This window comes from Saccostrea cucullata, unplaced genomic scaffold (genome assembly GCF_032062105.1).
Source record: "Saccostrea cucullata isolate Sc308-1 unplaced genomic scaffold, CSIRO_AGI_Scuc_v1 ctg228, whole genome shotgun sequence".
NCBI classification, from domain to species: domain Eukaryota; kingdom Metazoa; phylum Mollusca; class Bivalvia; order Ostreida; family Ostreidae; genus Saccostrea; species Saccostrea cuccullata.
In genome coordinates, this window is record NW_026925293.1 from 188,407 (window position 1) to 202,981 (window position 14,575).

At 33.2% G+C, this 14,575-nt stretch overlaps 1 protein-coding gene across 1 annotated transcript; it reads right to left on the reverse strand.

The window, feature by feature from the left end:
- Window positions 1–1,903: 1,903 nt before the first annotated feature.
- Window positions 1,904–13,977, reverse strand: LOC134268535 (perlucin-like protein). Its single transcript, XM_062750801.1, has 5 exons — window positions 13,607–13,977; window positions 12,659–12,721; window positions 11,304–11,380; window positions 3,953–4,034; window positions 1,904–2,148 (listed from the first exon to the last, which is right to left on the reverse strand). Exons 1-5 carry the CDS (start codon window positions 13,911–13,913, stop codon window positions 1,904–1,906), a joined length of 774 nt encoding a protein of 257 aa, XP_062606785.1. The 5' UTR covers window positions 13,914–13,977.
- Window positions 13,978–14,575: the final 598 nt, after the last annotated feature.

Here is a 14,575-nt window from a genome sequence, read left to right on the forward strand (position 1 = left end):
GAGTCGTAAAACAACATACTATCAATCAATTCATCAGTCTTAACTTGACCACGGTCCTTTGTGCATCTCAGGCACGTAGCAACCGGGGGGGGGGGGGGGCGGGCCCCCCCCCCCCCCCCCCCCCCCCCCCCCACTTTTTTCACCAACCTTATTTATACTATAGGAAATGTTCATTGAAAGGCTGGTTGCCCCCCCCCTTTTTTTGTTGTACAAGGAAAATGTAGTCTAAAAATTGGTACTGAAAGAAGGTATCATTGAAAAAAAGTTGGCCTAAACCCCTAAAGTAGATGTAGGGTCTGATAAGTTTCGCATTTTTCTTAGGGAAAAGGAAGTAATAATGATTTTTAACCGAGCTTTGCTGAAAGCAAAGTCCTGGCTCTAGGCATCATGATCGACCGTTTTACTATAAATAGCACAATAAACAAAAAACCAAACAGCATCAAAGCAGACACTTCCGATAAAAAAAAAAATAGTCCCATTGCGAGAAGATATTTAAACAAATATTTTAACATCCCAATCGTTGGAAAAGTTTATGATCAATATTTTTGCTTGAGAATTAAACTGAAAGAGAAATTTGATATTTGCTTTATGGGAATAATCGTGATACATGTATTACGATTTGCACACATACGCTGCTGATTGCATATTGTAAGCGAACTATTTTCAATAGCCCTGGTTTTTCGAAACGTTGAAATTGTTGAAGAGTTTTCTGTTTCATATCGTTTTTGTCGATTTTATGATAGTGGTTATATTCTGTTTTGATTTTTAGCAAATTAATAGTATATTGAATTGGATTTTTTTAGAATTAATATGCGTGAAGACTCTTGACAATTTACATGCATCAGTGTTTCTACATATAGTTGGCGATAAAAGTACCGTTTGTTTGAAACTAAGAGAATGTCTATAAATAAACATGTGCATTATTTTAATTATTCCAAGACTGAATTAAATTATGAGAAAAAATGCTTATTGAATAGAAAATATGCGAGAATTTCTTGGAAATATTCTTTATCAAATTTCAAAATCATTACAGATCTTGGGGTCTGGACTGTTAATTTTAATTACTGGTATATGGGATATTGTTTTAAATCATAATCATACAAACTCTACCTGTTAAAAATCAATGGCAAAATAGAATAAAAATAAATATTTACTAATTCCGATCAGACAATATACTCGAGCAGTTAAAGCCCAGACACGTAGCATCGTTTTTGAAAGTGGGGGGGGGGGGGCAACCAGAGAAAAATTTTTTTTACTTACCTGTAAAAGTTGACAAACAAAACAAAAAAGGAAATTTCCGAAACACGAAAATCCTATTTCGTGTGTGTGTGTGTGGGGGGGGGGGGGGGTGGTTTAGTGGCCAACTTTGTTCAAGGGCAACTTCCTTTCACCTCTAATTTTTGTGCATACAATGCTACATTTTCCTTTATATCACTATACTGTGGTAAGAAGTGGGGGGGGGGCAACCAACCTTTCAATGGACATTTACAGTAGTAAAGGAAATGTTGGGAAAAAAGTGGGGAGCAGCCCCCCCCCCCTCCCCCCGTTGCTACGTGCCTGAAGCCCGGCTTTCAGTTCTTCTAATACTTGATTATTACATGTCAAAAAAATTCTCTGTTTCTCCCTCGACCATAATTTTTGCCTTAATTTATATATATTATGCGTGTAAACTCAAGTTTATTTAGAAAAAGTACAGAAATTTCTGGAATCTCATGATATATTGTACTACATATTTAAACCCTCAGGTATGCATAAATTTACAACAATTAAACATATTTTTATAATCACTCGAGAGGAAAAACCCTATACAAATAAAATGTAAAGAGCTAATTATGTTCTATATGTAAAGAGATAACAATATTTCTTTGAACAGATGAACAATTCTATTTTTTTTTCTTTATAGTTAATCACTGTCTCTTTCACAAACCACTGGTCTTTGCTCTGTGCATGAAATATCATTCCACACTCCCTTATATCCCGTAGAGATCACTACACATTCTTCAGAAGGGTTGTTAGGCTCATTATTAACAGTAAACCAGTTAGTATAGTTTGTCGTTTCTCCACTTTTCAACCAGTTAAATGACCCAGAGTCATCCGTGTCATATGCGTTCAGCCAGTATTCATATGGAGCACCGCAGTGATCAGCAGCTATCATAATAGAACGAGTAAAGGTAACAATCGGTAAACCTACATTTAAAGACTCTCTTCAAATATTTGTATTGTTCATGGATTTTTTAGGATCAAACATTGTTTGTTTTCTTCACCCTTTTCATTCAACAAACTAGGAAAAGATGTTCATTATGGGGGGCAAGAAAAATGATAAGAAAAAAAATCTGCATGTATCTCAAAATACAGATTTCAAAAAAACATTAAATTTCTTTCTCTCTCTCTCTCTCTTTTTTTTTTTTTTTTTTTTTTACAATAGTTAACATTTTATGCTTCAATAGAGATAATCTACATCTAAAAATACAGATTTAATGCTTCAATCATGAGATAGTAGATTAATAATTACTTCACAATATTTCACATTGTCACTATTTTAGAATGATCTAAGAGGTACAATGTAGCATCAATAGTTCGTTAAAATAAAAAAAAGTGTTTATAGAAAAACTTAATTTTACATTTTCTACACAATAACTTACTATAAAAATCAAGGTTGTAATCGATATGTTCTGAATTTGTCCAAACTTAAGAATCTTATATACAGTGTTAAGTCAATATTATACAATTATTGCTGGTTTTTGAGGTCAATGCAATGATTTAGCCATCTGAGGAGTACAATATTCACCGAGCCCGAAGGGCGAGGTGAATATTGTACTTCGAAGATGGCTAAATCATTGTATTGACCGAAAAAACAGCAATAATTGTTTTATTATATGATTCACTGATAAAATGATACAGCTCATTACTTGTTTGCATTTTTATTAAGTCCTAGCCAAATACAAGAGAGAAGCAGAATTAAAATGTGAATAAACTTATACCAGTGGTATCAATTTGAAATGTTTTTTTAAACATGTTAAAATCAATTTTAGTTGCCATGAAAGAAATATATAATGTCAGTCTTTTTTATATAGGATAGATTTTGAAAGGAAGGAGTATTATCAGGGAAAACTGACTGCCAAAAAGTAAAAAAAAAATGTTGTTCAGTAAAAGGGTTGGAGGGGGGTTCCTGCATCCCCTCTTACCACCCTCACCTAAAATATATATTCGCTTATGTTTTGTTCACAAGAAAATAAAAATCATAGTCGTTTAAATAGCTTTCCAAAACAATTTGTATCAATTTGGAATTTTCCAATCTATTTTTAGATCAATGTAGAGGAAATAAATCCTTGTATTGACCTGGAACGTCACGTACAGGTCAATACAACGTAATATTTTCCTAACATAGTTGGATCTCAGCCAATCAGAGAGATGGAAATTATTCAATCATATAATAAAAAAAATTATTCCACTTCAAACTGTTAACGATTTGCAACATTTTAATTGAAAGTAGAGTAAGTGCATGTAGGCAGTATTTGTAATTTTAAAAAATTAGAATTAATCCATTTTCGTCTTTAAAAAACAGAATCCGTGAAATGAAATTTCTCTTTGTTAATATACAGACTGATAGACGAATCTCTTGCAAAGATAAGCTAATGCACAAAATCTTTGTTGATCTGCATCACCTTATTAAAAGAGGACAATACTATACCTCTGTTTTGTGTTCAGAGCCACAGTGAAATACTGGTTAAACATACATCAGTTTGACTTATCCCACAATAAATAAAACACATTTTTTATATTATTTAAAAAAAAATTACCAAAACGCATTTATTTTAGCCAGTATATCTGAGATAATTTCGAAGCATTGATAGACACAGTTAATTAAAATTAAATAAAATGAAGTTAAAATTAAATAAGTCATCCTAACTGCATTTGGGTTGAAATAATAATGTTAATAATGAAAACTTACTTAATTTAATCAGCCAGTCGTTTTCAGCTTGAGAGGTAACTTCTGTCACGTAAGATGTGGTAGACAATGCAGAACAGAAAGCCTTTAGATTACAAAAGAAATTCACGTTTGATATCAAAACTCCTTTTTAGCTCACATGAACTTAAGGCTTAAGTTTGCTTTAAAAATAATTTCATATGAACTCCTTTATAAAAAAAAAATATCATCAAATGTAGACTCATCCTAACCCCGGGAGTAATATTTTGAATAAAGTTGATTCTACAATACCTGAGGATGTTTCTAATTTAGTTTTGTAAAATTTTGATCAATTGGTTTTTGTAAAGATATTTTAACATGGTTTTCCTCTAATTTATAATTTGTTATCAATTGAAAATAAAAATTAATACCATCTACCAAAAGGATACTCTTGAAAAGAGGTTGAAATTGTAAAAAGGTTACAAATGCAACGACAATATTATTGCCAGGCAACGTTAACAGACAAATTTGGAGAGGTTTCGATAAGACTATTCTACAGCCCACGGTTTTAGCAAAAAATGAAATTGGACTTTTTGTCATTTTAAAGTTGGATTCAGGATCTCCAACATTTCAACCTTTATGTTCTATATTTGTTTTTGTAAGAAAAGTTAGGAATATCTTGCAAGAGATGACCGAAATATGGTACCCTTAATCACATTAACATTGTATATATGGGAACAAACGTGTTGCACTCTGAAACAAAACCCTATTTTGAGCAAAGATTACTTACATGCACAGAGGCATTATACTGAAGTATCATCATGGTTCGCAATGCAACACTCACTTAGATATTAATTTCTTTGAAATTATGCAGTGATGATAAATTGTGATTTATTCTTATAAATATTTAAAGACATCGATACGCGTTCATAATAAGGGGATAAATGATTAACCAGGAGATCAAAATTAGTTTTTTTGTCTTACATAAAAGAAAAATTGATGAAAAAGTTGGACTAAACATGTCCGTGTGTGTGTCTGTAAGGAACACAAACATTTCAGGAATCAGATGCTCTAGTTGCATTCTGTGTGTGAAAAACTAATTTACAAGTTTTGACTTATTGTTTTATCCGAAACAATTTATTTTATTTCATAACCTAGAATTATATATTTATATATACTTGATCAATGTAATCAAGAGTGATTGTTAGTTATGGTAATTGACCCAGATATTTCTGGAATGGGAGGTCCGTGACCCAACCTGTCAAAAGGGCGCTCATATTTCTCTCCGTATGGGTGAAACAGCGACAAAGAAATATATTTCTACACCTGGCTATTGAGGAGAAATAATCTGCAAGATTGTGGACCCAACACATACCTTTGGTGTAGAAAGAACCTTTGTGAACTGCGACTCTGGACTAGTAACTCAGATGTCACGAGAGAGCTTCCGCATGGTCAGTTCTGGGAAGGTGCAGGAACGTACATGACTGTAGACATACTGACGCTCTCTATATGAGTAGCTGTGGAGGGTCATATAGGTTTCTATGGAGTGTCGGTGAACGGGAAGGACAGTGTCCTGGCTCAGTGTCCTCAGCTGTGCTGAGAACGCAACCCGGACCTGAATGGGGGTAAATACCTCTTAAACAAAATAATGGATAAATCACTCTCTATTAAATGTTGTTTGTTTCTGCAAAACATTTATAAGGAAAGACAGGAGAAAAGTTAAAGATAGAGCAAATACAGAGCTGCACAGACATGTTTCTCAAAAACTTGAAAACATGAACAAAAAAAGCAAATTTATGGCATCTGTATAATATGCAATCGATGTCGATGTGAGTTTTACAGGGAGCAAAGAGCAGAGGCAACGAAAACTGATGCATCTTCTGTACAAATTGAAGATGATTTGCAAACATCAAAGCCTTGTATTGCAAGCCCAAAACGAATATGCTTATCATTCCCTCGGACTAGTTTGTCCCATAATAAGTGCCAGTTTTGCCAAAGGCAGACAATTTGAAGAACATCAGCAAAGAGATAAGGCTGAAAACATTTATTGATAGTGGGACGTTGATTCCTGATGGGGCGAGATGCTGCAAGCGTCACCTTACAGATGATGGGGTCAATACTGACGTAATGAAAAGGTTGTTGCCAACATCAGATTTTACTAATTTCAATAGAACTGAAATTACAAGCATAAAAATACCGGTAGCTTGAGGGAGAAATGCAGAGAGAGAACAAATGCTGTAGACTTTGATGATCCAGCACCACTATCTGATGAAGATTATTACAATTTGACCGGCGTTACCAAGGCTCAATTTGACACCTTTGCTTTTACTTGACCCCGCATAGAGACTCTACAAACAGGTCATCAAGAACATGCTTGGCTTTGTTATTGACAAAATTAAGAAATGGAAATTCATTAAGTGTTCTAAGCAGTATGTTTCAAATAAAAAATTAAAGTGTCATTTCAAAATCTATTGCAAGTGCAAGGAATTCCTAGATGGAACATTTTGTTCCCAAGTATTTACGATCTGAACACATTACACGGGAGGATTTTATTTCAGAGCACACAAGATCCTATGCTCATCATCTTCTTGCAGATGGGAAACATATTGCTATTCTTGTATTAGATGGGACATATGTTTATATCCAAAAGAGTGGTAATAACTCTTTTCAAAGACAAACATTCAGTAGACATAAACACAGACCACTGGTAAAGCCAGTGATGATTGTTGGAACCGATGGGTATATTCTTGCTGTTTTAGGACCTTATCTAGCCGATGGACGGAACAATGATGCTGCAATTTTGAAGAGTATCATTAAACAAAATGTAGATAAAATCCAGACTTGATTAGAGAGAGATGATCTTTTAGTTGTTGACCGGGGCTTCCCGGATTCCTTTGGGTTTCTCGATTCTCTTGGAATCAACAGTGAGATGCCAGATTATCTTTCTCGAGGTTCCAAACAACACACGACCGAGGAGGCAAACCACTCCCGATGTGTCACAAAGTAAGATGGGTCGTGGAGTCGGCAAATGGTCGAATAAAAACAATGGAAAGCATTAGATCAGGTATTTCCAAACTGCCAAATCAAATGGATAGGGGATTATGTTAGGATAGTATGTGCTATTGTCAATGCTTTCCGGCCACCTTTGGTACGTGAAGAAAACGATGACATCGCTTTTGCAAACACAATGAAAGTCCTCTCGCATACTTCAAACGAGTTACAAAAGCGGGTCGAAAAGGAGAAGTTAGCCTGTAGACGAGTAGGGTGGACTGAAATGTCCCAGGATTGCTTGCAGAACTTTCCACGTTTGACTGGAATTGATTTAAGGTTTCGTCAAAGGTCAACATGTTCAAAAAATTATTTTTACAATAGCCCCAAAACTATGTGACGTATAAAGTTAAACTTTTACAGTTTATAAATTTTTCATTGCTTAACAGATAGAAAGTATCACTTGATAAAAAAAATACTTGGAAAAAATATTAATTGAGAAAAATTCGTCTTAAAAATGCATATATTTTCAAAAAATACACCTAATGAATTCCATGCTCTTTGTGAAAACCATCATTGCAGAAACAAAATATGTTTATCAATGAAGGGCAAGTTGGACTTGGAAAGCCTCTGGAAAGTTGTTTTCCCTGTTTATTTTGTCCAAATGTTAAGGCTTGAAAGTGAAAGTACATTGCAAATGGCGGATTCTATAGGGGTCTTGTCTTTATACATGTCAAGCTTTCAATAAAAGCCTTTCAGAGACCATTCACGTCCAACTTGCCCTTCAATGATAAACATATATTATTTCTGCAATGATGGTATCACAAAAAAGGACAGAATTATGCAGATGCATTTTTTTAAAATATGCCCATTTTCTGATACAATTTTTCTCAAAAAAAAAATCTTTTTAAAAATATTTGTTATCAAGTGATACTTTCTATCTATTAATCAATGATATATTTATAAACTGTAAACGGTTTGACCTTATACCACACATAGTTTTGGAGCTATTGTAAAAATAATCTTTTAGACATGCTGACCTTTGACGAAACCTTAAGAACGTTAACCCTCGGAGTGTACCAAATAACCCAGGCAAAATCATATACCCAGGAACACTTGTCTCCAGATGGAACTTATAGCATATCAATTCACAAAGATGATGCTGGTTTGCTGAGGGCAAGAATTCAGTCACGCCATGTTTCAGCAAAAAGATATTTTCTGTGGATATCATTTGATGAAACTAGCATACCCCCAATTACTGGATGGTATTGTCACTGCAAAGTAGGGGCGAGAACGGTCGATTGTTTTGCATATATCGCTGCAGTCACTTGGTACCTTGGATTTCTACGTCACAGTGTCGATAAGCTTCTGACTGCGACCGACTACGAAGAATTTATTCTTGATGATCCAGACACATGGGATTCAGATGATGAATCTCTAGAATAAACACTGTGCATTTGTATGCATCCAATTTTTCTGAATAAATATTGCATGTATCATGCATGATTAAATGCATTTTATATCCACAATATAATTAGAACATTTTGTAATATATTGCTTTTATATTTGATTTACTTTTTAGGATCGATTTTTCATGCACCATGTGTCAAAAGATTTCTTTAATCCTTTTAGCGTTCGTTATATTTGAATATTTTTATCTTTTGATTTATTTAACAACAGTACAAAACAAACACTGAATTTTATTTGCTAAATTTTAAGTGTAGTGATCGTTCGCTTTCACTATGCATTTTATAGTAATTATGTAAGGCTTGTATTGAAAACTCACTATGTTTAAATGAAAATCAACAAAAGATTAATCAATTCTTTTTGTTGGGACAGTGATTTACTTCATTTCCTCCTTTGTCGTACCCTTGAAAACAATTTATAAATGGCGAATAAATAACGTACATATTTTTTTGTAATAATTTTAAAGCTTTCAACGCAGAGAACCACCTTAGAAACATAACTTAAAAAGAAATATTTGTGCTACTTTAACATTATTTTATGTCCTCTGATAATTTTTGCTTGAGTTTATTCTATTACTCATATAAAATATTCAACAAAATTATAATGAATCTTCTAAACCGTTTAAAGCGCTTTTTGAGAGACCTTTCAGAAAACCCCGAGTCACATGATTAATTAATGCTGGTTTAGCAAATAAATTATGAAATATGATAGAGGAGACATTAATCAGTATTATTAAACACACTAAACTGGAATTCATCATGGCGGAAAAATAGCCTTATCGAAACCTCCCCTTTGTCTGTTAACGTTGTCTGACAATAATATTGTCATTGCATTTATAGCCTTTTTACAATTTCAACCTCATTTCAAGAGTATCCTTTTGGTAGAGGGTATTCATTTTTATTTTCAATTGATAACAAATTATAAATTAGAGGAAAACCATGTTAAAATATCTTTACAAAACCAATTGATCAAAACTTTATAAAACTTAATTAGAAACATCCTCAGGTAGTGTAGAATCAATTTTATTCAAAATATTACTCCCGGGGTTAGGAAGAGGCTACATTTGATGATATTTTTTATAAAGGAGTTCATATGAAATTATTTAATATTTTTTAATCAAGAACAACAATGCCATGATTAATCAAATTTTATCTTTATGCAGTTCTAGTTGTTCAAATCACGACTTTTGAAAGTACCGGTAGCTAGGGAGGGGATACAATTGGGGGTCAAAGTTTTGCATTATGATATAGAGAACAAGAGGCCCAGGGGCCACATCGCTCACCTGAGCAATTGGCTATGGAAAAAACACATATCAGATCAGAATTGAAAGCCTACTAAGGTTGGTGGGGGGGGGGGCTTGAATTTTAACCCCCAGGGGGTCATGATTTGAACAAACTAAAATCTATACTACCTGAGGTTGATTCCCTACATTGTATAAATATCACTAAGCATGGCTTTGAAGTACTTGAAAAGAAGATTTTAGAAGGTTTCCCTATATATTCCTATATAAAACTTTTATCGGCCATTTGGCCCCACCCTTTCCCTGGGGGTCATGATTTGAACAAACTTGAATCTACACTACCTGAGGATGATTCCACATGAGTTTCATCTTTCCTGGCCCAGTGGTTCTTGAGAAGAAGATTGTTATAGATTTTTCTTATATATTCCTATGTAAAACTTTGATCGGCCATTTTGGCCCCACCCTACCCCCGGGGGTCATGATTTGAATAAACCTGAATCTACACTACCTGAGGATGATTCCACATGAGTTTCATCTTTCCTGGCCCAGTGGTTCTTGAGAAGAAGATTTTTAAAGATTTTTCCTATACATTCATATGTAAAACGTTGATCGGCCATTTTGGCCCCACCCTACCCCCGGGGGTCATGATTTGAACAAATTTGAATCTACACTACCTGAGAATGATTCCACATGAGTTTCATCTTTCCTGGCCCTTGGAAAAGGGAGTGGCCCTTCATTTGAACAAACTTGAATCCCCTTTACCCAAGGATACTTTGTAGCAAGTTTGATTGAATTTGGCCCAGTGGTTCTTGAGAAGAAGATCAAAATGTGAAAAGTTTACAACAACAACGACGACGACAACGACGACAGACAACGGACAAATTTTGATCAGAAAAGCTCACTTGAGCCTTTGGCTCAGGTGAGCTAAAAAGTATATAATAATCTTTTTAAGAACAGAAACACTTGATCAGATACATGTATATTTATATTGAAGCATTCTCAGTAATTGTAGATTTGAGTTTGTTCAAATCATGACTCTTGGGGAAGAGAGAGGCCACAACATGCGATCGACGTACATTTGTCTTACATATTCCAAGGAATTGATAGGGGAAATCATTCAAGATCTTTTTAAGAAGAACAAAGCCGTAATCAGTCACATTAATTAAGAAATATTCATAGGTATTGTAGATTCAAGAGTGTTCAAATCATTCTCCCTTCCCCAGTTTTCTATATTAACTTTTCAAACTTCGACTGATTGTATGTCCCTACACTCAGCGTTTAGGTGGGTGATATGGTATTTACAACACGAAGATTGATTGATTGATTGTATACTGTTTAACGTCCCTCTCCAGAATATTTCATTGATATGGAGACGTCACCATTGCCGGTGAAGGGCTGCAAATTTAGGCCTATGCTCGGCACTTACGGCCTTTGAGCAGGGTGGGATCTTGATCGTGCCACACCTGCTGTGACAAGGGGCCTCGGTTTATACGGTCTCATCCGAAGGACCGCCCCATTTAGTCGCCTTCTACGACAAGCAAGGGGGTACTGAGGACCTATTCTAACCCGGATCCCCACGGGGCTACAACACGAAGAAAATGAGAAAATGAGAAGAATATAACTGAATAATCAATATGATTTAAACAACCTTTCCCTCAATATCTATATATATTTATGCTATGGAGAGAATTTGACTTTTACCTGTGAGGATGAGAAGTCCCTATACGTGTTGTCCCATTTGTACCAATGATCATTAAACTTGTGCCACATGTTGCAATCTGAAACAAAAATCATTGGATTTTATAATGCTACAAGTATGTCAAGATGACGAATTACAGATGTATATATGTTGTGTTTTTTTGTGTACCTTTACTACTATTTTATCTCAGATGTTTAACTATAGCCAGAGACATATAAAACCATATGTCTCTGCTATAGCGTGTTACAACCATCAATGGAGTAAGCAAATTTGCATAAGGAAAAATGTTAGGTGCATCTCCCTCATATACTTCTAGGAATACAGTGATAATTTTTATTGAAATGTACGTGATGAAATAAGTTCGATGTCCAGATGTAGACTTAATACAAAGTATTACACTTGTAATAATGAGCCGTACAAATTAAAGAGAATATTGAAATAAGTCTTGTTTCTGGAACCATAAAGTAGTGTTCATTTGTACTACGAGTATTTAAATTTTTCATACTTAGTTAACTCCGATTTAATGTAAGAAGAAGGAGAAATGCTCTGCATATTGATTTTTGAATTTTGTCAACATTCAATCCCACAGACGTTTTTTACAAGTCCTATTTTTAAAACCATTTTAAATTAAGTATAAAAACTTTGTCCAGTAAGATTGCTGTAAAAAAATATTTGTTGTGAAACATCACTGGTTTTGGAATTTTTTGGAAGAACAAATGATATGATATTAATTCAAAAAAGAATACCTCAAAAACACCACTTATGAAAACCTTACAGTTTTAATTTTAAGAAAGATTTGTTTTTGTTTCATAGCAATATTGGGTACAATAAATTGCACGAAATGCTTAATAAAAATAAACAATACGAAGCCGTTTTCGCTGCATTTCATTTCCGGAAATATGCATAGCATTTCCGACATTTTTTTTATTTCATTTCAGACATTTTTTGTTTTTATCTCCGACATAATTTTCTTTTCATTTCCGGAATTTACCTGTGCGGCAATTCAATGTTTTCTATGTAAAAGAAAATGGAATTTTAAAAGTATTTATAGGAAAATATTAATGTACACTAAATTAAAAGTCAGTGACAGCACCATACTTATGTCCAAGTCACTGATAGATTAATAAAAAATTGGATTTCAATGATTTATTTATGATTGAATCCTTTTTATTTTTCATGCGTAAAGTTATCAAATCTGTTAATATAGGTACTACATCTGTATTTGAAAAATGTCGGAAATGAAAACAAAAAAAATGTCAGAAATGAAAACTAAGAAATGTCAGAAATGAAAAGTTGATAATTACCAAAAATTCCGGAAATGAAATGCAACCGCCGTTTTGCATAAAATTGTACGTACCAAAGAGTGCTGTTGTTAAAGCTTCAGAACTAATTGTAGTCAAATCATGACTTGCTTGTTTGCCTGAAATTAAATCAGGATTGTTGTAATTTCAAAGCAAAAATGACATTACGGGAATTAGCAAAATTAATAAATAACATTATAACATATATTGTAACGCCACCAATTATAATTATTATAAGTGATACATGAGGTACAGTATATAAATTAGTCGTCATAATTGTGAGAAAAATAATAAATATAATACGAAAGCATAAATGAGGGGCATATACATATGTACAAAGTATAGCAATAGACATACAATGAAAGAAGAAAAGAAAAAAAAAATGATATGGTAACATTTAAATCATTGAGGACAGACGGTGTCGTTTATTTTAGATATAAATATACATTTTTTTTTTAATATTTTAAATTTGTCGTTGACATAATTTCAGAAAACTTAAGTGTATTTGAAGTTTTACAAAATCTGGGATGTAAAAGATTCTTTCTGATACTGTTCAATGTTTTACATTCTAAGATGAAATGAAATTCGTCTGCTATTTGCCCTGTATTACACAATTTACAAACTCTTTCATCCAATGGAATATTTGAACATCAAAATGAAATACCGATGACCAAAATAATTTTAATCACACTTATTTTGATGTTATTTTCTATTTTTTTAAAAATTAAAATCACATTGACCTAGAATATCATGTAGATACATGTACATGTATTTAAAACGCCAGTTAAAGAATATTATATATTTAACTTAAGTACCGCTTGATCATTTTAAGAAATTGATAATTATGTATGAACTTCAAATGTTTTTCCTTCAAAAATTACGAAAAATCTTTCAAATTATTTGACAATTTCAATTAGTATTCCGCAATTCCTTTCCCTTTCTCCTAAATCAGTGATATATTCTACCATTTAGGATTAACATATTTACATGTATATTTCACGTACCTGTTTTTCTAAGGTAATATCGCCAGCCTTTTGTACTTTGTGGTCCAATATCTGAAACAGAGTCCAGTTGAACCAGCATTAATTGACAGAATTGTGTTTTAGAGTTAAACAATATAGATTTACACTCAGGGGCCCTCGTGCAATAAGATGCACATTGCCGAGAACTTCTGTATTTTTGTGTTGATATTATATTTGTTGAGGATGTAGATCTGTCATCGTATATAAGATTTCTCGACATAAAGTCGGTAAGTATGTCTCCATGTGCAAAAGTTAGTGTTGTAATTAAAAAGAATAAGACCCAATCCATTTTTGAAATGTGAATATGAATGAAAACTGATTTTGAGTATAAAGATTTTGAAGATGAGCACTTTTAATGGCAGAGTAACATAACATGTTTGTAAATCGTAATTCTATTGGTTGCCTCATATAAAGGAGGTAGTTCCACTTCCTAGAACATATGCAAACACTTCACGTGAGAGCAAACAGGTAAATCTCAGACTGAGAGAGCTATAAGTGAACCCTTTAATGTAGTTTTCAAAAGGTGTTTTTAGTTTGAGATTAAAATAACAAGATAAAAGTACTTTAAATGTATATGAAAGTAATGATGCATTTATAGAGAGCAAAACATCACAGAAATAAAGTTAGATATTGATTCATCTAAACAAATCACCAAAGGTTAGAATATGTTAGCTGAGAAATATTTTACCATCTATGAAAATTGTTCACACTTGCCAGCGATATGCATTTAAATATTTTATCTATTATAAAAATCGTTGACACGTGTCAGGGATATACATTTAAGTGTTAAATTATTAGAATTCACTACCTGTTAAAGTCATATTACTTGAAAACTTGTCCAAATTATTTTCTAAGAATGAAAATATCATAACGTTGACACCGTGCCAGTGATATATATGTTAAATACATGATAAATGTTAATTATAAACTCAGTGATAAATCTTAAATATA

Coding starts and splice junctions, on each gene's coding strand:
- LOC134268535 (XM_062750801.1), bottom strand. CDS start 13,913: ATGGATTGGGTCTTATTCTTTTTAATTACAACACTAACTTTTGCACAT. Junction 12,722..13,606: donor ATATTACCTTAGAAAAACAG/GTACGTGAAATA, acceptor ATTTAATTTCAG/GCAAACAAGCAAGTCATGAT. Junction 2,149..3,952: donor CGACTGGCTGATTAAATTAA/GTAAGTTTTCAT, acceptor CTATTATGATAG/CTGCTGATCACTGCGGTGCT.